Genomic DNA, 23271 nt, shown 5'->3' on the forward strand with positions numbered 1-23271 from the left:
TATCTTACCATATGCATTTTGCCATCTCCAACTTGTGTGGGTCTAGGAATACAGCCTGAAGAACATTAACAAGCAGCAAATCTGCTAGAAATGATTGAAGTGTTTTCCTTGGTTTTTTAAGCGATTATCACTAGAAGACAAAGAGAATCCAACTCATGGCTGATCTTTAGGCACTGCTACGTCACCCGTGCAGCAGACAGAAGGGACCTCCTTTCACCTCCCAACCCGCCACTGTGAAATTCATGTTACAATCTGTTGATCTGGTAAGGCCATTTCAATTGGACACTGTATCAGTCGTGTCAGCTAAGTAGGAATTGAGGACATTCACTAACTGTTCCAATGATGGATTGCTGATTTTCCTTATTTCTGGGGTGAAATGATCTGAAATGAAAATCTGGCTACTTTAATGTTGCACAGAAAGCTGAGACTAGCCAGGTTCCCAACGTGTGACCACTGGCTAATTAGGTATTTTAACATTCAAGTAAGAAAAAGTAGTTTTTAACAGAAATTAATATTGAAGTGTTTTAATAAAATGCAAAGACAGTAACAAAAAATACTCATTTACTTCTATTGGTCTTAATATCTCATTATAGCATCTGCAATCAAAGCATTGCTGCATCTGTGCTAGTTCCCAAAAATCTGAAAGTGAACCTGATGATTTAAATGTGCAACTTTCTTCTGTAATGCCTCTGGGACTTTCTTTAAGCTGCTCTCTCCAGTTAGATGAAGAAAAAAAATATTTTGGAAGGAGAGAATTTGCCATCTGAAACTTTACACAGAGCTTCTCTTTAAAGCTCTACCTTTGAAGCTTTGCTATATGAAGAAGAATCTAGTATCTCCAAGAAGGAGAGGCATACAAAGTAGAAGGGCATTTGAAATATAGAAAAATCTGCTACAGAGAAAGATCTCCACAGATGCAGTAGATTAAGTTGCTAACACTGAAAAGCAACAGGGCTTGCCACTTGCACTATGGTAAATCTGGAGTTCCACTAAAGCCAATGGCATTACAATGGCAGAAATCTGATCTAACAGATCAAGACTGAGCCTGTAAACTCTCCTTTTTTAATTTACATAAAACATGAATGCAATATATTATTTACTATCCACTGTATAAATTATTGAAAAAGTACTTAAGTATAAAAGTGTGGCAAATCTTTCAATGAAACTAAAAATGTGAAATGCGACATTAATCACCGGAGTCATTTTTTTTTAATAAAGAAATAACACAATTTGGGAAGTTAAAAAAAAAAAAAAAAAGTTACCACACTGAAAATGAAAATCTTTCCAGCCTATGAATGTGAAATAGCTATTCTGAGTTCTTACACTGAGTGTAAAGAGAAAGTATAAAGAGAAATCTCCCTTGATCACAGCTCAAATTTATAAAAGTTTCTCAGAACACCTGTATTCTAAAACCATTAAGTGATGGTCACAACTAAGTCCCTGGTTCTGATCGTTTTAAGGCCATTATGCTTACCTTACTGTGTTCAAGCTAGACATTTAACCAACAGCTGTGAGAGCAGGTACTTCTGTTTAAGAGACTTTAAAAATACTGAAATGAAGTATCAGATGTAGTGCACCTAAGTTCTTGTTTTTTCTCCAGATGTTACCAGATCCATTATTTAAAAAATAAAGGGGGAAACTTTCAAAGAACAAGTGTTACGGGTTTTTTATAATTTAGAGCAAATTATAAATTAACCTGTCCATACTTTTGAGACATAATATACAAGAGCAAACAGCTGAGTGTTCTTTTATTACTCAGGTATGACAATTTTTTCCCAACAAAAATGTCTTTTAAAAATTTCTTGCTACTGTATCCCAGCTCAGATCCTGGTACAGCCTTTCAGATGAGGTATTCTACCATCTCTCCATCTGGGAGGTCCTGCCCCATGGTCTGAACAGGGGCTTTTCTTTCAAGAGTGCTGGAGTGGAAAAGTGGCCCATCTACGTGATGAGGAAAAACAAGAGACAGACAATCAAAAGCTGTAACTTCAATGAGGTTAGAAAAATGATGTTAACATTTTAAAAGTCATCTTCTATCATTGGCCGAAAGACAGCTCACAACTTCTTATTTTGTTTTAAAAAATTCAATTCTTCATGTATATAGCCAAACAAATAAAGATATTTTATCAAATTCCCTTTGGGTATCTCCCACTGGTACACAATGGCATATAAAACTGGAGTGACTGCATTTAAACCAATGTAGTCAGCGTAGACTTTCACCACAAAACCTGTTCCCCTGTCTCCCTCGATACCCATTAAATAGCATAGCATGGGCAAGATGCACAGCAGACCAGCCAAATTCACTCTTCCATAAAGAACAACATAATTGTAATGTGTCTGTAAGTAGAAGAGGCAAGGTTGTGTAATCTGCATTGATTTGGCAGAGTGGGCTGGAAAATGAGCAGCTCTTGCCAGCTCGGAGCTCTGTGGGAAGCAAATTCAGCTTCTGTGACAGTCACTGTCAACTGGATCTACTTGTGCCAATGCTGAAGTCGGTCCTGCGACTGGGACACTATAATAACGAGACAGCTCTATCATGATAGTTACCTTTCCTTCTTCTTCCCCACCCTTACCTGAGCCCACTTTGCTTTGAATACCCACTAAAATGCAATGGCCAGTTTCTATGGCCCATTTTCATACACTGTTTAAACCCCACATGCTACTCGCAATTTACTTCAGAGTAGACACTGACTCAGAGACTATCCAGGGATTTGCACATAACTGCTCCAATTCTTAAACCTTGCTATACCTCTCCACCCAGTGTGTCCATGCTTATGCTACCACTCTTAAGGCTTTTTTCCTTCAGGGCATATGAGACCCCTCAGAACATTGTCAAGCTTGCCTCTGAAACCCATCTGTCCTCATAAAAACTAAACCCACTTTTCCGGAATGGAAAAAGGGATGGCAGGGCCTGCCCCACAGAGCAGAACTGTTGGCAAGACCATGGCAGGGGCCCCTCTGGGAAAGCAGCTGAGCTTTGTTACCTGTTTTGTCTGCGCTGTAGGCCAGGTTGGTACTGGGGAGTCGTCCTGGTGTAGGAGCTGCAGTGGAAGGTGCAGCTTTGCTTTGTTCATTCCCCCGGTCAGTCTGGGTGCTGCAGTCTCTGCTGCCTGTTTTCGAGTGGGCTGACAGCAACGGTGTGGAAGGAAGGACAGGAGAGGGGGTGGAGGGAATGGATTCAGAGCGATATTCTGTTCCCAGCAGAACACCTTTGTGGAAAAAGGGAAGGAAATTTCACAATCCCAGAAAACTAACCGGTATCAGTTCTGCACCCCTCTGTAGTACTTGCTCTAGGATCTGGAAAGTGCTCCGTGCTTCAGCAGACACCACTAATTTACCTTTCTATAGCACCTTTCAGCACTGGTTGCTGAAGTACCTGAAGAATAGCAGTATCCTCATGTTGCTGCATGCAAAGATACGCAGTGGGCACTAACACCTTATTTCCCTGTCTCTAACCAGTGGCCCATCTATGGCAGGATAAATCTGCACACTCTGAAATCAGCTACAACAGATTCTCATTTACATTTCAGGGTCTTTTAGTTTAATAGGGAGGGCCTTTGAGCCTAACTTCCTCCAGGAAAAAAAAAAAAAAATCATCTACGATCTGCTTTGTTACAATGCATTTTCTCTGAACAATGGTGTTGAGCCATTCCAGACAGGAGTCATGTTAGTGCAGGCACAACACTACAGGATAGCAATCCTGATTAGTATCTCTGCTCCTATTCAAGGAGACTTTACACCTTCAGACAGCTGTAACAACCCAGCTGAAAGCAAGGGCTTGGGAACTCTGAACACTTTATCTCAAACATCCCTGAAGTCAGGTACCAAATTGGGAATAAAGGCTTACATATTTTAATGACAGAGCCTGGACATCAGAAGTCACTATTTCCCAAAAGTGACTAAAACAAACAGTTGTTCCAAATGTCTCCCATCTTGCTTGCAGTCAGGTTTACTGCACGCTAGGCCAGCTGATCTGTCTGTCCAACACACCTTCTTCCTTCTGCTGCTCCTGCCTCCCCTCTAAGCAGTGACTCGAATATCTGGATTGCCACTGTTATTTAAAAATTACCTAGGCTGCCTTTCCAGCTCTTGTCCTCCCTCTTCTCTTCCAGAATGGGAGTGCTGCTCAGTGTTGACGAGTGGGACAGCAAGCCCGAGCCAGCATTCGAAATGGACATCAGTGACTTGGCAGGTCTCATTGAGGAGAGCTGGTCTGTCTTACCAGGCTCCTTCCGGGAGCGCTGCTGCAGGACTTTGATCATGGCATCCTTCTCAATGATCTGAGCGTGCAGAGTCTTAATCCTTTTTGAGAAATACAAAGAAGAACAATGTACTTGTACTCCTGTCTCCTTGGACTGAGGCCTCAGTGCCCCCATGGCTGTGACTAGGACTCCCTCAGGCATTTGGGGAGGCAGAGAGAGGATGCCAGTGAGCTTACTGCCCTGAATACTGGCTGCTCACTGGCCCACCAGAGCAGATCATGCATGAGACTTTCTGTATACATGCATGAGAGAAAGGCACTGAGATACCCACCCACCTTTGGCTACTGGAAGTTGCTCTAAACAGCCACAGAAGGGGCTTTGAGACAAAGCTGAGAGTTATGGGCAGCACATGAGAGCAACAGAAAGAAGAGGATTAACACACTTTGGGGAGCCTGCACTGGACCTAACCCCAGGGAAAACAGTTCTGTGAGACTGTTAAGAGGTGGCTGGAGCCTGGGGTCTGATGAAGATGCCCTGAAGAGAGAAGAACAAGAAGCTAGATGCAAAAAATCTAAGATGACTTTTTTGCATTAGCCCTCAGTATCAAGACAGGTTTTGGATTGCTATGTAGATACTTTCTTGGCCAAATGAGCGTCTGGCATCCTACATCGTTGCTATTGGTGAAGACACAAGAATTTCTGGTTCTGAGGCATCTACCCAGACAATTAATTTAAAATCCCTGTCCTAAAGAAGCCAGATAGGACCAAACTGCATTTTACCTTCCCTCCATGTCGAGACACCTCCTGTTGGCAAGCAGGATCTCCTCCTCCTCCTTCTGAATGCGAGCTTCCAGCGAGGTGTCATAGCTAGGGTTAGGCGAGTGGCTGATCACTGTCGTGTCCCTGAGAACAAGCAGTAGAACAGATGAAGGACCAGCTAAGTTTGCTGCTTTCCTCCTAACAGCACAAAATAATTGCTCAAAAGTAACAAACAAGAATATCCACTTTTTTTGAGTTGCGGCTGGCTCAGTGTCTTCCAAAAATCCAACTCCCAGCCCTAAAGAAAGAAGGATTACAAAAATATGCAAGTCATTACAAGAATACTGTATACAATCTACTGTCCATCGCAGGCCAGTCTATAATCTAACTGATTCACTGTACTGTTGTAAACTGATTGATGAGGAAATCCAAGGACATGGGGAGGGGGAAGGATGGTATAGAACGCTAGGCACTTCTCTTCAATTGAAACAGTGCAAACTTTGCTTCAGCTAGAAAGCTTTTTCCCTTCCCCTTCCAACAGTATCATACAGGGAATCTGAGTATCAAAGGGAACTAGGCATGGAAGTTTCTTAAGGAATCCTAAGCAGCTTGGTCCAAAAAACTTGGACTGGACTGAAAACAGACTGATTCCACATTGTGCCTGATGTTAACACTGTGATAGTTGTTCAGTCCACTAACCAAAACATAATGAGTATTTCATTCTACTTGTTGCTGTTCAGTCAGAACAAAGTCACTGTGCTATGCTCTGTACCACTCTATGACTCATAACATTAAGATCATGTTACTGACATAGCTATGCATTAACATAATTAGAAAAAAACAAACACAAAAAAATTTGGAGTTACCAAGAGCTCCAATTCATTGTAACAAGAAATCTGTTCTCTCAGACCCAGCAGGACTAAGAACTGTCTGGTAAATGTACCTTTAACTCTGCAAAAGTTCAGATCAGGAACAGCAAAGCACCAATGTGAAGGGCATAAGAAGGTCATTCACCAAAGAAACGTAACCTGACCCAGATTCCTGCCTGTGCTGTGAAGCATCCTTCCTGCAACCTCAACTTCTTAAGGGATGCTATTTTTCACTATCAAAGAAAAGGGAAAGAAATTCGTGCACAGTGTAGATGAGGTTGCCACTGAAATTAGTGGAATCCCTCACAGCCTATATTTTTGAAGTAGATACTATATGTGCCAACTGCATATAAACTTGCAGAAGCATTGACACTAATGGAATACTCTCTTTTAGGGGAGAAGCAGCTAGAAGGAAATGGAAAAACAGAGGTTGGCTCTTTCCTGACTGGAAGGCATTCTTGTTCATTTAACAAAACTTGGAACAGGCCTAACACATCCCCTCTCATTCCATGATAAACAATAGACCAGACCCCTACTTATCAGCACACGCTGAAAATATAACATGGCCTCTAAGGACAAGCAGTAGCAAGAGCCTTTAGAGAATCTCTGGGGAGGCGGAAAACAGTGCACAAGAAGAATCAATACCCTAAAATAACAGCTTGCTTCTGGAGCAAGATAAGATAAGTCTTTAAACACTAACACAGCAGATCTGCAACTTTACCTCTGTAATTCTAGTATGATCTTATGAGCTAGGAAGCCAGTTGCAATAACATCCCTATTTGAATCTGGTTCATTAAACAATCTAAAATAAAATCTGCCATCAAGAACCAGAAACTAGCGAGCAATGAAATTATATGTAAGCAATACCTAACACTAAGGAGCTGCACTCCAATAACAGCTCTTGTTTATCAACTAGCTGAAGCACTTGGCCATATTTACAGCCATAATAAGTGTTTCTGTACAGTTGTCTTGGAATGTGAGCTTGTTACCAAATTTCAGACACCCTTAGCTTCCCACCCCCACAAGGAGTGCTCTCCATGCACAGCAGAATGTTTTGAGCAGAATTTCCTAGTAGATGTTTCTGGTTAGTAACCATGCTGAGGACAATACCACAAAGTAATTTGCAAAAACATTCTGGAGAACAAGTAAGCCATTCAGGGTGAATGATGTGAATCACCAAGCTTACCCCATCTCACATGACTTCAGTGAGGACTGATTCCTGTTTAAAAAAATAAAAAACCAAAACCCTTCTCATACACCTATTTTTGAATCAACAGCTTCTAGGAATGGCTCAGAACAACTCTAGTCTGGAAAATGGCTCCTGCATGTGGAGGAATCTTCCCCTGGAGAAAAGTTTCTAATTGCTGGCAATTGCACAGCTCCCAGGAAAAGCAGCCAAGCCCCACTTGCATGCAGAAGTCTGAGAAGCCATTCAGACCACAAGGCAAGGTATCATGGGAGGGTGGTATGACAACATTCCTTGGTGGGAAATGTGACATTCAACTGGAAAAAGAAAATAATCTCTGTACTATGAAAAGTCTCATTTACCTCTGAGCAGCCACAGTTGCAGCTGCATCCAAAGCAAACTGTCTCATCACACTCTCCTCCAGGTATTTCTGTTCCCACTTGGTCATATCAGCTTCCAGAGCAAGAATCCTTTCTTCCTTCTCGCGCAGGAGTTCCATAAGTGCCGTGGCGTTGTACTCTGAGACGTTGGCAGTCTGAGATGTACCCTGACGCTGATTTCCAAAAGCAAAAAAAAAAAAAAAAAAGTCATCTCAGGATGCATCTGTAAGACTCAGGGTTGGTTTGTTTGCTTTTTGTCTGAAGGATGGAGGCTGGTCCAGAGCAGCACTGGCTTGACGCAAGAACCCCCCAGAGTGAAATGCAGCAGCCTATGCCATCTTGGGCAGACTAGGTGATGGTAACGGTCTCCTTTAGAGCTTAATCTGAAACATCTCCAGGGGCAGTTCAGCCTCACTCTGTCATAACCAGGAAACAAGTTCATATAATGCAAGAAAGGCTCCTTCTATTTTCCAAATGTTGAAGCTCAAAAGTCATAAAACATCAAGCACTGCTCCCAAGAAAGACAGCTTGACTCACAGCACCCACACTAGAGTGCTTCCTGGTGCCATTCCAGAGCTGGTCAATACTAACAAGGAAATATCTGAGACGGAAAATACTCCTAAGGCCTTTTGCCATGTGCAAAGCCCCACATGTGCATCCAAGAGCTAGATCATGCTATTCAGGGCTGATGTCTACAGCCCATCCATAATGCCTAAAGTAACACAGACCTACTTCTAACATTGTTCCAGCAAGACGCTAACTAGCAGACAAGGGTTATCACACCTTTAAAAAAAAAATACATACAAAATATTTTTAAAGGATTTGGTTATTAAATCAATATGATCAGTGTATACCTGTGGATTAAGTACCTGGGGATTAAAAATTCAGTTCTAAAGCAAGATTTGGAAGAGAGGCAGTGTTCCCTTTCAAAACAAGAAAGAGTGGAGATTTGCTGAGCTAATAGCTCAACGGATAAAATGCATAGTTTTATATGGAAGTCTCTTCTGGGATTAGCAGGATATTTGACTTAAAAATTAAAAAAAAATAGTTCAAAAGAAAAGAAATTGGGCAGACAAGCTACTTTACGTTCAGCTCAGAATTCTTAACCGTGACAAGAAAGCTATTTTTTTGTGTTGACTCAGGCTCAATGTCAAAAATTGTGGGGTTCAGAGTACCTACTCTTCCAAAGGTAACACAGAAAAGTTTATCAAATTACTGTAACTCCTACTCAAACCAATACAAAAATACAAATAAGATTTAAATACCCATTCTTTTGCAGAGGTGGAAGCTGGGGGATAAACATAACCTGAAACTAAATGCGATTTAGAACACAGGCCTGCATCCTATATCCAGTAAAATTTACAAACCTGCCAGTTCACCTATGTTTGACATAGACTGAAATAAAACTAAAACTTCTCATCCAGTTCATAACACCACTGCACAATCTACTTCTCATTCATTCTTTTCACTGAAAAAGACTCACGTTACAATCGTAAGCATATACTCTATGTGAAGCTCCCATCCATTTCCATCAACTGCATTTATAGAATTGGTTTTGCTGGTTTTGTTTGGTTTGGTTTTTTTAAATGCAAAAGCTTTTTGAAGGGCCTCTTTTCAGGCCAGTTGTTAATGAATTTTATATAAAATCTCAAACTGTGAGCAATATTTTTTAAATTATTTGGAAGTAAATATAACCAGCTTACTTAAAGATAGAACACCATCTAGCTATATGGCTATGTCTGAATCTTGTCATGTGACAAATCCCCTATTGCTCTCTTATCTAAATTTTCTGGTTGGAACAGAGAATTAAATTAAGTAAAAACAATACAACGGCCAGCAAATCCATGATTCTAGCTACCTAAAGAAAAATTTGTTAATTTTACAAGATAGAGAAAACCACTGCCCTTCTTTTATTTGTGGTGTGGGGTATACTGTACAATCCTACAAGAAACCTAGTATGGCACAGGGAAACAGCAGGTACCTGCTGCATCCGGAGAGATTCCAGCTCTCTCTCCAGCCGGGTCCGCAGCCTATGTTCCAGCTGTTCCCGTTTCTCACACGCTGCCTGCAGCTGAACCAAGGCCTGCTGCATCTTCTCCACCTTCTCAACATAGACCTGCTTCTTTTTGAGCTGAAACAAAGGAAGAAAATGCAGCATAAGTCAAATAATGAGAACAAGTGAGTGAACTTCTGGCTTTGTAAACACTGCAGAGCACAGAAACACCAGCTGGGAAGAACATGTCCAGATGACTGCTGTCAGTGTGCCTCAGACTCCTACTCTGGACTCGACACTCAGGATATTACAGGTCTTTCCCACCTCTGCTTTCCTGCTAGGTGTATTTGTTCTTTTTGTCCTCAGCGACCCCATGGTAATGATGGGGAAACTGAGGTAATTATCTGTTGCAAATGATTGAGAACAGCAATGGGCTAGAAAGGGCATCTGAGTTCATAATAAAGACTTAAATGCCTTGACATATTACCAAAGTAACTGTAGCAAAGACAGCATTTAGAGCTGGTCCACAAGCTGGGAACATTTTTCAGTGCAATATTGAAAATTGCTGGCAGTGTTTTTATGAGATTAAGCAGAAACTGAATCAAAACTTGCAGGATCCTATTCCAGTCCCATAACTATAAAATAATGAATAGGATCAAAGCATACACTAGATGTGGCCTGTGCTCTCTCCATACTGCAGCCAGGTTTATTCTAGCAGTCTGGACATGCATGTTGGTCATCTTGGCCCAGTGTGACCTGAGAGGTCCTGCTCCGTTTCTTGCCCCTGAGCTTCTGTCCTCCTCCATCACTCATCCTGCAAACCAAGCTGCTATCCTGCCTCAGGGTAAGCAATGAAAACTACCATGCTGAGACCCCCAATAACTGTCTTAGCAAGGTTAATCCACAGTTCAGGCAGAATAAAACCAAACTAAAATATGAATAAAAAGAAAGAATAAAACACACCCAGGGCCCAGCTCTATTCTAATATATGGAATACTGCACACCTATGGACATAATTTTCTGTTAAGGAGAAGACTAATAATCACAATTAGCTGGCCTTCTGCAGCAAATCTGGGGCATTGGTTTTTTAGCTATGATTGTCATAAACCCTGAAATACAAAAATAGCAGGAAGAAGGCAACTTTTCCCAACAGTCAGAGCCAAAGTCTAGAGAAGCACCACAATGCAAAACACAGACTCCCTTATGTGAGTTCAAAGAGCTACTCTACAGCTTCATGGAAGAAAAGTCCACTGAGGGATATTAAAGACAAAAGACACCACTTTTGGCTCAGGAAGTCCTTCTTGGAAGCAGAAAGTATTCTGGGAAAGTATTGCTGTTTGTTGGCCCCATTCTGATAGCGTTCCCTAGGAATCTGCTTTAAGTTTCGGCAGAGACAGGATACTAGGCTTGCTGGGCTTTGATCTGAACAACATGAGCCTTTCTTATATCGCACCTTCCTTCCAAAAAGGTCTTATCATGTGTTTCTTCAAAATTTTCTCTTTTCACACTCCTGTTCCTTGAGGCAATCTAGAGACTGCAATGTGAATAGCAGAGAGAGAAAAATCTCCAAACACTAGTAATCACAGACATGGTATCCTTTTCTTCTCTTCATAAAGTCAGCAGGCATCTAATCTCACAGCATGAATGTTGCTGCCCTAGAGGATTTTCCCCAAACAAGTATTTTATAATAAAAGTTACAATAAATAGTGAGTAATCCAGCCAAAGGCCTTCCCACCAGTGCATGTACAGTAGAAAGGTATTTTTATTCTTTGATTGCTCAAGATTTCACGCTTGTTTGGAATGGGAGGAACAAGAACATTTTAATACAACTTAATATTCCACTGCTGCTCTGCAGAAAATCAATACAAATGTTATACTTAATAGATCTTTTTATTCCAGATCATAGTGCTTAATTACACTGATTTAAGCTTTCTCAGACTCCAGTAAAGTGTAGATTAATGCACTAGTTTTACACTTAGATTAACAGCAGCTCAAAGTAGTTCTGTAACTAGCCAAAAATGATAAACTATGAGTCAGCAGCAGAACCTAGAAATGGAAAGCACTCAGTATCTTGGTTTTGCATATGAGCTTACTGACCTGGACAAGAGTAAGGAACAACCTAATAAACTTGCTAGAGGCAAAATATCATGCATCGAGCTGAATAATAATCTCTTGAAAATCGGCTCTCGTCCCCCACTCTTCTGTGTAAAAAATTAAGGAAGGAAGGATGGATATCTGGTCTCTTATTACCTACCACAAAGCATTTAAATTTCTGAAAAGTTTTTTAACACACAGGTAAAATTCTCCTTGCAAAAGTAGCCACTGACAACATTTTACTAGTTTCATAATTAATAAACCTGAGTATGCGTATATGTGGATTAACGTTTTGGCCTGCATTCAAAGAATACCAAGAGCCCAGCCAAAAAAAGAAATTAGGACACAGAAATTCCACTGAAACATTCACTTTGAAAGTGCTCCCATCAGCCAAACCTGCAGGTGAAATGTTGCAACACAAGCTGTTGCCCAACTTAACAGCACTGCCTGCACATGCCTAACTCATACACCAGACCTAAAGTACAGGCACAGCTTGTTCAGTGGCTTTTCATGAAGACAACTTTTTTTTTCTCCTTCACAAAATACACTTCATCTTCCAGCATCAGGAAGAATTAGGAATATTAGAAAATTTGGGGGGAGGTGGGGGGTGTGTATTTTTTTTAATGGCTTAAAACCAGAAAAATCAGGAATCCCTCAAATAATTTTCCATTTTTTGGAACACAGATGTTCAGTAAGCTTTAAAGGCATGCATGCGCTCCAGACAACTCAGCTTTCCTAAGGTGTCTTTTGACACAATTATCCTTTATATATGAGATTGTTTCATTTCATGTACTCGCTGCACTCAGTCAACTCACTGCATATTCTGGCAGTGTCATTTATTTAGAGCTCTGCCATCTCTGCTACTGCAAGTATTTGTGAGGAACAATTTACCTTTCTGTGAACCAGAATTCTCCACAAGTGGTAGCACTGAAATCTAATTTTTTTTTTTTTTTTAAATCTTTCTGACTTTATCTGTTATCTCAATGTAAAGAGGATCAGGAATCATTCTTCAAGCACAGAGGGATTTCATTACCATAAATTGAGAGTATGATCATGTTTTCCTAAGATGGGAATTGGAAACAGTTTCCTGAGTATTGCCAGGGTGCTGCAGACATAAATGAGATGGGAGGAAGAAAAAAAGGCAGCATGCTGAGGCTTGTTCTTGGTCATTTGCCATGGATTCCCCACCCTCTCTCTTCCAGCAAAGAAATGAAACTGGCTGCTTGGTGCCAAGGGCCACAGTAACATCTACCACGGAGGAGATGGCATCAAAGGATGCTGGAATTCTCAACAGGCCTTGCAGTGAACACGTGCTCTAGATAAGAGTTCATTCCTGAAGCTTTACAAGGATGCAGTCACGCCCTTCAGTATATAATTTTAAATAAATTTGACAAGATAGTAATTTTCCTTTTGATGGTACTGCATTTAACTAATAAGCAAGCTCATGCTCACATAATGTATTGTAACTGTTTTGCCTTGAAGGGTGCTCTGAAAATGCAAAGCATTTTACTCATAATAGTATCTTTATTATAACACCTCTTTAAGACGGTAAGATCTCAAATAACCTCAGTGCACGTCTGGAAGCTCAGCACAACTGTATCCCTTCCCGGCATTTCCTACAGCACACGGCAAACTTTAATCATGTGCATACCTTCTCCAGGTCAATCCCTAACTGCTTTGGAAAATGTCCTAACCAAGTATCAGAGGTCAGGCTTTAACTCAACAAGATTTTCTAATTAAACCATTGTAAACAAGAGCAGTCACTGTCCAGTTCACATCCACTACAATGCTTACATAAATTCTGCAACAGGACCGAAGACAAGAAAAATAAAGAAGGCAAGGACTGGCTTGGGACTCTGCAGAAATCTAGTATGCAAAAGTGCGAACTGATGCAGAGAATATCCCTGAAAGATTCCCTGGCCTCCTGATCAAGTATTTCTATCTTCATTTTATTTCCTCTATCCCTTGTCAAGATTGCTTTCTGCAGTTGAGAGCCAGCTGGGAGAAGCAGGATACGCTTGGGATTTGGAGGCTTCCTTGCTCACAAGAGTCTGGCTGACCCGAAGAGCAATCTGTTTCCAAGTTAGTCGGAAAGATTTACTGCCTGAGAATGTCCGCACACCAATATCCCCAAACTGCAGGGCTTCCAGTAATGGAAAATGAATCAATCACTCTAAACATACAGGGATAAAATGATTAAACAAATTCACTAAACCTAGAAAACAAACTAGTCCTCAGAACCTTTTCGCAGGAAAATTTCCTAAGACAACTTAATGCCTGGCAGCAGGCAACCTGCAGGTTTCTCTGCTACAGAGAGCACTTGCATGGTCTAAAATCAATGGCCAAGGACAAAGCGTTCCTGTCAGAAATAGGGACGTTTGATTATTACTACAACTGCCCAGCAGAAAATGGATTAACATTCTAAAAGCCAAACAAAACAAATCCTGTTCCTTCATCTGATTTAGGCTTCGACAAACCATGCAATCTCTTCCAGGGATTCCAGGTCCTTGCAGAAGAAAGGCTCTGAAAAGGCCATGGAGTTTTCATGCAAGCAGCACAGGGAGGAGGGGCGTACAGGAATGAGGAATTTTCACTGTCAAGTCACTAGAAGCAAGGGAGGTAGAAGCTGTAACATCCTCCAGACTGGAGCTGCCTCTGCAGGACAAACACAGTCCTGGACGTAGCAGGTGAGGGGGAAGGAAGGATCTTCTTTTGTAAAGAGATTCATCACTTCCAGATGCGTTACTCAGCAAAGAGTTTTTCTGGGGAAGAAGAGAAGACTTCCTGCATAGCTAGCAATGATTCAGAAACTCTCCCAGGCATTTTGACAAACCCAGCCATTACCCTCTTCATCTTGGACAGCTCCTATTTCAGCAAATTGGTAACACTCGTCAGCATCTGCTTGTCTCCCACCCACTATTTCTGATGTCTTCAAAGTCCTTTGTTTAATATATTCAGGGTGTTTTCATTACATTCTGGTTTATCCTAAAGCTGAATCCATTCAGATGCAGCTGAAAATGTGTTTCCCCACAAGAATTTGCCTGCTATGGCAGAAATGTAGTAAAAAAAAAAAAAGACAGCAAGCACGTTTAAACTACGTCTCCCTCTTGCAGTTGGAATATATTCCTCTAGGATGCCTTTGAACCCTCAGTTTGTTTGAATTCAGGCCCAATAAGGCGCCACTGGCCTCAGCAAGAACTCATGCTGAAGCAATTTGGTAACACTATCCTCTTGCTAGGGAATAGTGTTCGTTGCACGGGAATGTCATAATGTCGTCTCTTCGTTTGTTTGTGTTAAAGTAAGTTATAACTCTGAAAGCCACCTCTGGAAAATTACTAACAGGCAGAATATGAGAGGTAGCGACAGGGCAATAAAAAGCCAGTTCTGCATTGTTACAAGAACACAGGTCATTACAAACATACACACATACTAGTTACAGGGAAGAGAGGGAGTTTTCTTTCCTCTCCACCCTAACCATTCATGAATGATAAGCCATCCAAAAAGTGTCTCCTTTAAAAGCAACTCTGTCCTGAAAGGAGTAGTTATGTAGCTCTGAGATTCTAAGTATTTAAGCGAGACAAAGCTGTGGAGACTAGGAATATCTTTTTATAGACCCAGAGAAGTGACTGGAAAAAACCAGACAAGCCTTCAAGCACACAAACTCTCCTTTGGGTCCCTTCCCTACAAGCCAGAGCTCTGTTCTGAAAGTATCTCAGACACAGCATATAAAGTACAATAGATGTCATTTGGAAATGAATGTTCCTACATTTCCCCACAGACAGAACCATCACTGTTATCAGAAATAGTGTGCTATTTCTCTCCACAATAGCTGAGTGGGAAATGAATATAGTATCTTAGCTCTGATATCTGGTTTATGTTGAATTCTGATGGCTGAAAGATCTTATCGCTTCTAAATACAAGCCACTTTTAGAAAAGATATTTCATTCAAACTTCTTCCCTTTCCCCAGCCCCCAATTTGCACCCATTAGAGAGGATGTCTGGCTTCTCTTTCCATTGCAAGGTGTGCACATGAGGATGGCAAAGAGTAGATATAAATATCTTCTTAGTGGTAGTCACTATTTTTCAAAGCTGTCTCCTTAAGGCACTCATTAAAACAGTGGCTTGTAAAGTGGTGGAGCAGAGGAGTAGAAGTTACGCTACTATAAAAAAAACCCACAAACTTTTTTCAAGTTGAAGTGTGGTCTTGCATGGTATGAATTAACCAGGGTAAGCAGAAATGACCAAGTTCAAGAAAAGTTCTGGAAATTCCTTTTCTTTTAAAAAGTGTAAAAACAGTAGTGATTGTACCCTCTACATCCAGCAGTTGTGGTTAGATAAAGTATTTGGCATCAAACTCCCTCCTGCAATATTACAAACCTGGTAAGGACTCACAATACGCCAGCGTTTACCCCGAGTCTCAGGCTGGTCAGGACGGTCCTTTCTGTAAACCCAGCATTTCTGCCTTTGGCCCAGAGCAAAGTGAAGTTTAACCATCTGCTCTGTTTGCTGAAGGCTCTCAAGGTGTATGCTAGTAGATGTTGGTTAAATCATGGTAATGTGACTATTTTAAAAGCTCACACATAAAGGCCATCTGTGACCATCTACTAGCTGCAAAACTGCTGCACGCTGCAGCCATTCAAATGTTTACATCAAATTTGAGACCATCATGGCAATCCATGCTCCAAAATGAGAATTTTTCATTGCTTTAGCTGCAAATATCATTATCACTAACCATTTCTGACTGCCATATATGTTTTTCAGCTAACATGCATCTTACCTCAAATATATTCAACTTATCTCAAATTTATTGCATGTAATGAAAATAATTTGAAGTTTTGATTTTAAAAAACACAGGCTAATACTTCACTAGAAACAATTTTAATAAGATGCTGACTTATGCATAACTGTGGAACATGTACTACAGGGAAGAATGAAAATGGACAAGTGAAAATAGGGGTTAATAACTGGGTATCTTTATGTAGAGTAGAGAAGTAGTCAAGTTTAAATATTACATATAAAACATATACATACTTAGCAAGTCTGTTTGTAGACATATTTCAGCTTGTTTTAAATACTCATGATCATCCACCCTTTTTAGCACTTTGCAGAAATAAACTCCACACTATCGAAAACTTTAATGGCAGCTTGTTCCAAATTTGGAGGGTCATTTCACCCCTGCTAACAGTCCAGGGAAAGTATTCTATGAATGTCTACTTTTGCTTCCAACTGCTTCACACTATACTTCGGTATCTTCAAGATCATTCCTTTCTCCATCACATTTAGCATCCCTTTATCTCTTTCTTCCCTCTAACTTGGATGCTAAAATCCAGTATATATAAAAGCTCTCAAAGCTCTGTAAGAGTAGACAAGTGTCTACATTTTACAGACAGGTGGTTTTGTCCCAACTGGCAATTCAGGCAAAGGATTTTAAAAGAATCTGGAAGTTCCAATTCCAATGCAACATTTAAATTCAGCTGTAGTGATATATGGCTTATAGCTCTCGTTAGAACGGAAATATTCTTTTCATAAAGGATCTGGTGCATATAAGGCAAGGTAACTTTGCTTAATAGGAAGTCAAAACGGAGGGGGGGGAAAAAAGCTGAAAACTTACATTACAGGATGCAACAACTGAAATATGCACACCCCCCTCAGGCCCTGAAGCAGAGTGGCTGCCAAACCTTAGCATAAGAAACTCCACCCTCTTCTGCAGGACTAGTTTGGAAATTCCTGACAATTACAGGGACTAGTAACTCAGATTAAGCTGGCAGGAATAAAAGAAATAATTGACAAATTGTCCATATATCTTGGTCACTGAATGTCACTAACTCAGGCTGACATTTACAGTCCCTTCTAAATAGTGCTCTGAGCACTGAGCAGCTTGCTTGGCTGTCTTTCGGAAAGTTACCAAACAGCTCGGGGATTTCAGAAGTTCCCACAATTTAATGCTAATGAGGCAACAAATGCTTTATAATCCCAAGTATTTCATTAAAAAGTGATTTGGGAAACCTGCAAAAGTGACTTTTTACCCCTTCTGTTTCCCCTTATTCCCCCTCACCTTTAGGAAAAAGCAGAGTTAATTCCTGCTCCCTCGCTGAGACGCTTCCATATTTATCTACAACAGGAAGGGTGGCACTTCCTGCGCACCCTGGGATTCAAGCAAGGGTTGGATGCAAATGACCACAAGCCCTCATGCAGGGCATTTTACTCTATACCAGCATTTGTGTGGTTTTTAAGCTATCGTGCAATCTAGCCCAGAGTTACTTACCATTTTATTATTCTACCTAGGCAGAAATACTTTGCAACAGCACTGAACCCAATTCTTCTAGTAAAATGAGAGAGGTTTTGAAAAGAAAACATACAATTATTATTACCCCTAAAGGTTTCAACTTTACTGTGAGGGAGCCAATATTAGTGCCTACAGAGAGGTTCAACCTAGCCAAGTGCTCTGTGTGCTGGCCCCGGCTGACCACAGCACCTCTACACATGTTGACTCCAAGTATGCGAATAGTTCCAGGGAACTAGTCCTGTGTACTTGAAGTTAGTCACACGTCAGACTTTTAGTGTAATAAGGTGGTGAAATCTGAGTGAAAGCCAAAGAGCTCCAATACACTGCAGGATCAAATGACAGCATAGTTTTAGAGCCAAAGAGAATCATGTCACGTTTAAGTTACCCTATAACTTAATGCTCCCTGTCCCCCTGAGCAACAAAGGTGCAAGTTAGGCTTGCCAGGAGATGCTGCAATTTTAGTGAAATCAATGGACTTATCAACTGTGCGCAAGGCTGAATGTGGCCAGTGATATTTAAGCATTCCTCTGACTCTGTTCTTCTTCTTTTATTATTATAATTTGTATTGCACAGAACCTGGTTCCCCAGTGATGGACCACAGCCTGGCAATGCTAAGTGCTGTACAAATGAAAGCTCCCTGCCCTCAAAGCTCACAGCCTGATTCTGGAACTGGAGACAACAGGAGGAAACACACACGTAGGGCAGGCCAAGTAGACAGTCTCTGGGTTGGTATGAACAGCAGTAGGCTCTTTGGCCTAGCCCCTGTCAACCATGTTGTGAGCATCACAGCAAGGGATGCTTCAAAGCAGCCTTGCCGCTGTTTGCAGTGAAGGTGAGGACAGTCTGGGAGAAAGCACAGAAGTGCTTGTTTGGGGTGGGGAGGGAGGGTTGGTTGGAAATTGAGAAGGACAAAGGTAGAAGACATCCTCTCAGCAACCAGGGGAAGAAGAAAAACGGGGTTGGGTAAACCATGAGTGGCCTGGAAAGCAAAGAGGAACTGCCTGAATTTGATGTGGTGGAGAAAGGAAAGTGAGGTGGAGCACTGGGGAGAAAGGCTAATAAGGTATGATAGCAGGTAACCCTGCAACAACATCCTGAATGAGCAGAGCAGACCCAGGACAGGAAGAGATTGAGGGATGGCTTCTATGAAGCCAAAGAGATTAAAAGAAGGGTACTGCCAGGGGAAAAAATTAAGGACGCCAGGGAGAGAAACACAAGAGGGTTCAGGAGAAGAGCTACTGAGGCAAATACAGAGCTTAGAGAAGAGCAGGCTAAAATTAAGAAGGCAGCTACACCTGTACCTGGGAAAGGAGGAAGGCAGGCGAGACAAGATAGGAGGATATTCACTTTGTATTTGATCACTCCTCCTCTCTTGGCACAATGGGATCCTGAATGGAGAGAGACATAGAAGCAGACAAGGGGAGGGTTTGAGGAATGTCTCTGAAGGCAGCAAGATGCAGGTGGATGTAGGCACAGTGCTCAACTGAGGGTGATGGTGAGTGGTAGTAGGCAGGAAGATGGCAGAATTGAAGGAGGAGAGAAAAATCTGCAGTGGAGGAAGTGTGCTTGGTCATGAGATTTCCTCCAGAGGCTCTCTATGGAGGAAGAGTAGGAGTAAAGGAAGCAGAGGCTGGGAGTGGGAAATGGAGCCTTTGAGAGGAAAGGAGTAGGCGGGAGGAAAGAGGACGGACACTATGACGCAGAAGGGCAGTGAGGTGAGAGCCATGTGTGAGTGGCAGGGACAAGGCTACAAAAGAAACTGCTGTGAAAGCTGCCCAGCTAAGCAGCTCAAATGCATTATCCCCTCTTGGGAGGAAAGGGAGAGAAAACAACCAAGGTCATGCTCAGCTTATTACAAATGCTGGGCACATGCGGTGATCTGCACTGTGCACCACGATACCCTGGTGTAAGTGGAACACCTGGCAAGGGGACAAGCTGCATTCATTTGATATTAGTTAAAAGTCCATCCAGATCTGAATTTCTGCCAAGTTCAGGAGGTTGCCAGGGCTGGGATTTCAGTTCCAGCCCATTTTTATCAGTTGAAACAAAAAGAAAATGAAACATGGCTGCTTAGACAAAAGCACTTCCAAGGAAATACGGACTTGGGGCTTATCTCTGCACAGTTCAGTGGTTTAGCTAACCAACACAAAGCTAAGCTGATATAAACAGCTTTGAAGCAAGCAGATTTCCTTATAATTTGCACAAGACAAAATCATTTCCACAGTCACTTTTACTGGAACCCAAGCTACCCTAATTTCTCTCTCCCAGCATCTTTACCTCCTCCTCCAGTTTCACCACCTTGGCCTGAGCATTGTTCAAGGCCTGGTCTCGGATCTCGATGTGTCTTCGTTGGTCCTCATTGGTGGAACGTGCAGCAGCCAGTTCTATTTCCAGTTTCTCTTTTTCCCGCTGTGTTTCCTTGTCTATCAAAACAAAGTGAGAGTTATCAATGGACAGCACTTGCCTCTACCCAGCTTTCAGGAGTCTTTCACTCCAGAGGTGAAGGAAAGATTGTACTGGAACTTCTCCCAAGAGAGAGAATGCAAGTCTAGTGCTAAGGGGGGGGAGGAGGGGGGAAGCGCATGGCTTTCAAGGAAGAGAAGGACTTGTAACCCTGAAAAACAAGCATGGTACCTTCAAGTTACAATTGTGCCACAGTGCTAGTGAGAAGGAATAGAAGGTGCATCACTCAGTACAGTTAGGTAATTTGCTCTGATTATGCAGATGGTTAGTGAAACTTGGCACCTCTTTACCTCTGAACTTTCAGTGGTGGAAAACAAACTGGGTAATTTTAATATCCCAGGCAGGGAGAGGAGATGGCAGACTTCTGTGCCTGAAAAACTTGTGTTCCTTTTTTTCACACTGACCCCAAGAACAGGAAGGCTGTTCTGCCTGGGGCAGCTGTCCTCCTTCTCAAAGTAACACCCCATTGTCCCACTTTGCTGGCAGTACCATCAGAGGAGTCAGAAAACAAGTGAACGAGAACTCCTCAGTCTTCCTCTATTGCCCTTAAAAACGACCCCCTGGGCCAGAACTGAGGCACATATATCCGTTCTGTCACTGCTCAAAGCAGACCTGCAGTTCAAGAAAGCTTTTTGCCCAGCACTGAAGGCTAGAAGGAAGGATAAAACCTTCCTTCAGTTCATGTCTGGTACTTTAAAGCCACCCCAAGCACAGCAGCTAGTCTTTTTCTGCTGCTCTCCAGAAAGAGCAGGACCTAGTGGGAGCAGCCATGCTGTGTGTTTCAGGAACAGGGAATTGCCTTCATAAAAAAATAAATAGGATAAAATAATTGGGGACTGAAGAAATTATCACACAGGGGTGTAAAGCGAAGCCACAACACAGAGCTGATGTCCTCTGTATATGCTGTCATTCCCAGCTCAAGCCAACCAGCTACAATGATAACATTAGCACACTTGCTGGATACATAACCACAGAACACTCCCTGGAGTGATCTACACCCAGCACTGATGACACCAGAGAAACTGCATTCCAGAAACCAATATCCCACGACAAAGGAATGAGGACAAGGAGTGGAAGGCTTGAAAAACAGGAACTAGATCCTGGGTGTTAGGACAGACTGCATATGGAGTACACAGGCCCGTTTGTGCAAGCATGTGCATAACTATATTTACAGGGCCACAATTATTCCCCTTCTTCTGCCAGCAGAGAGCCAGGAGCAAAGCTTTAGCAACACAGAGTAGCTAAAGATTCCCTTCTGCTAGGGAATCAACACAGCCCACACACAGGTTGCAAAACAAACCTGTCCACCAACAGCACCCAGAACTCTGCAGAGCAAACCCTGACTGCAACTCAGAACTAGCCTGTGACACAAGACACAAGGACAAAGGCTAATGTCACCACCTGCCTATTCTTTTCCCCATCTCTCCCATCCCAGTATTTCTCCTCCACCCAGCAAACGAGTTGCTGACAGTGTCAGCATGCTAAAGTGTATTGCAGAAAATGGGCAGAGATGAGACAGGGTGGCATTATGCCAGCAGGTATCAATCAGTGCCAGCAATCTGTTAATCTGTAAATGCTTGCAGCGAGGCTTTTGGAGGTTTTGTTCCAGACTTTTCCCCAAATGAGTACTGCTTCACTTGACAAGTGCCTACAGCACCCCTAGAAATGCTGGGACTGACGAAATAGTAGCACGATGGTCTCCATGTTCATCCAAAAGGAGAAACTGAATGTGAGGCCTCAGAGCTTTGACCTTCCCACCTCTCTGGGTGAACCTATGAACCTCGAAGTCCACCCATCCAGTTTGAATGAGAGACTAAACGCACAGACTTTCCACTACCACCAGGAGTTTTGAATTCACACCCCAACAGCCATCTGCTTGCAACATAAGCCACAAGGAATAAGCTAAAGACAACATGAGAGAGGGACACCAGCATTTGTCAGAGTAGAAGCAGTGCACGTTACACCACAGAAAATCTCTGTTTTGCAATTTTATTGCGCTACCTTTTTATATAACAATTGGAGAAAAGTGAGCATTGTCAGAAGGGTGGAGTACACTATGGGATGACAGAAAAGTTGGCTCACCGCCATCGGCCTCAAGACATTTCAGTACAAAGGAAAAGCAGCATTTCACATCCGTCATTTTGGTGCGCCTTGTGATAAATCCACTGCTGTGGACAGAATTCGTGACCCTTACCCAGCCCAGCATACTGCAGGCAGTGTTCATCCCCTTTATTTTTGCTGAACTGGATATGGTAGTGGCAAATTAAAGAGGAAAGAGATAGGAGACCTACCAGGTTCCAGTCCCACTGGCCCTAACTCATGCCAGGACCCTTGTCAGCCTGGAAAGGTTTAATTCCAAAGCTTTCAGGGGACGAAATAGGTGGACAAGATATCTGGTACATTATGGGGTAAACATTAACTTTGCAGTTTAACTGCAAACTACATCTGCTCCAATATCTCTACTAAATGCCATCAGATGGACTTTACATACTGACAGAAAAGGAATTCTTGAATCCCTCCTCCTTTCTCCACTGCCAGTTTTGGACTGTCACTGCCCTGATTTCTGTCCCAGTAGAAAAGCAACAGATCTGAACTATGCTAACCTGATGCATTGTTATCCTTCCCAGGATGACTGGAGCATTTCTACTGACCCATAATGACTGCATAACTCACTTTGTGCAAAGAGTTGAGAGATGGTTTTCCGATTGTCTTCAGACCCCTCAAATTCCTTCTCCGCAAGCTGCTTGTTGGCTGTCTCCATACGTTCTGCAAAATTTTTCAACAAAAGGAACACTAAATAATTAAAAACTTTCAAGCATTAAGTCACGTCTGCTCAGGACATTTCTAATGCAAACTAGGGGAATGGATCTCCTAATTCTACACAGCCAGAAGTAAAAAGCCTATCAGAAACTGGCACTCACTTTTGCAATGTTTATAATTATGTCCTTGAGAAAATATTCTCAATGAGACAAAACAGGTTAAATAAAGTTCCAGTGAAATGACTTTAAACAATTATAACACATAGGAAGTTTCTTCTTCA

At 42.0% G+C, this 23271-nt stretch overlaps 1 protein-coding gene across 3 annotated transcripts in view; it reads right to left on the reverse strand.

Annotated features, from left to right (window-relative positions):
* Positions 1–508: 508 nt before the first annotated feature.
* The window catches only part of AMOT (angiomotin), a 62002-nt gene continuing 39239 nt past the window's right edge, over positions 509–23271 (reverse strand). For all 3 annotated transcript variants that reach the window (XM_029997021.2, XM_029997022.2, XM_029997020.2), the window contains 8 exons: positions 22905–22997; positions 20046–20191; positions 9377–9526; positions 7378–7568; positions 4982–5104; positions 4070–4302; positions 2985–3209; positions 509–1941 (listed from right to left, as the gene is read on the reverse strand). In XM_029997021.2, the coding sequence (XP_029852881.1) occupies positions 1841–1941; positions 2985–3209; positions 4070–4302; positions 4982–5104; positions 7378–7568; positions 9377–9526; positions 20046–20191; positions 22905–22997 (1262 nt within the window). In that variant the 3' untranslated portion in view covers positions 509–1840. The remainder of the gene's footprint in view (positions 1942–2984; positions 3210–4069; positions 4303–4981; positions 5105–7377; positions 7569–9376; positions 9527–20045; positions 20192–22904; positions 22998–23271) is intronic.

Source organism: Aquila chrysaetos, chromosome 21, assembly GCF_900496995.4.
Source record: "Aquila chrysaetos chrysaetos chromosome 21, bAquChr1.4, whole genome shotgun sequence".
Lineage (NCBI taxonomy): Eukaryota > Metazoa > Chordata > Aves > Accipitriformes > Accipitridae > Aquila > Aquila chrysaetos.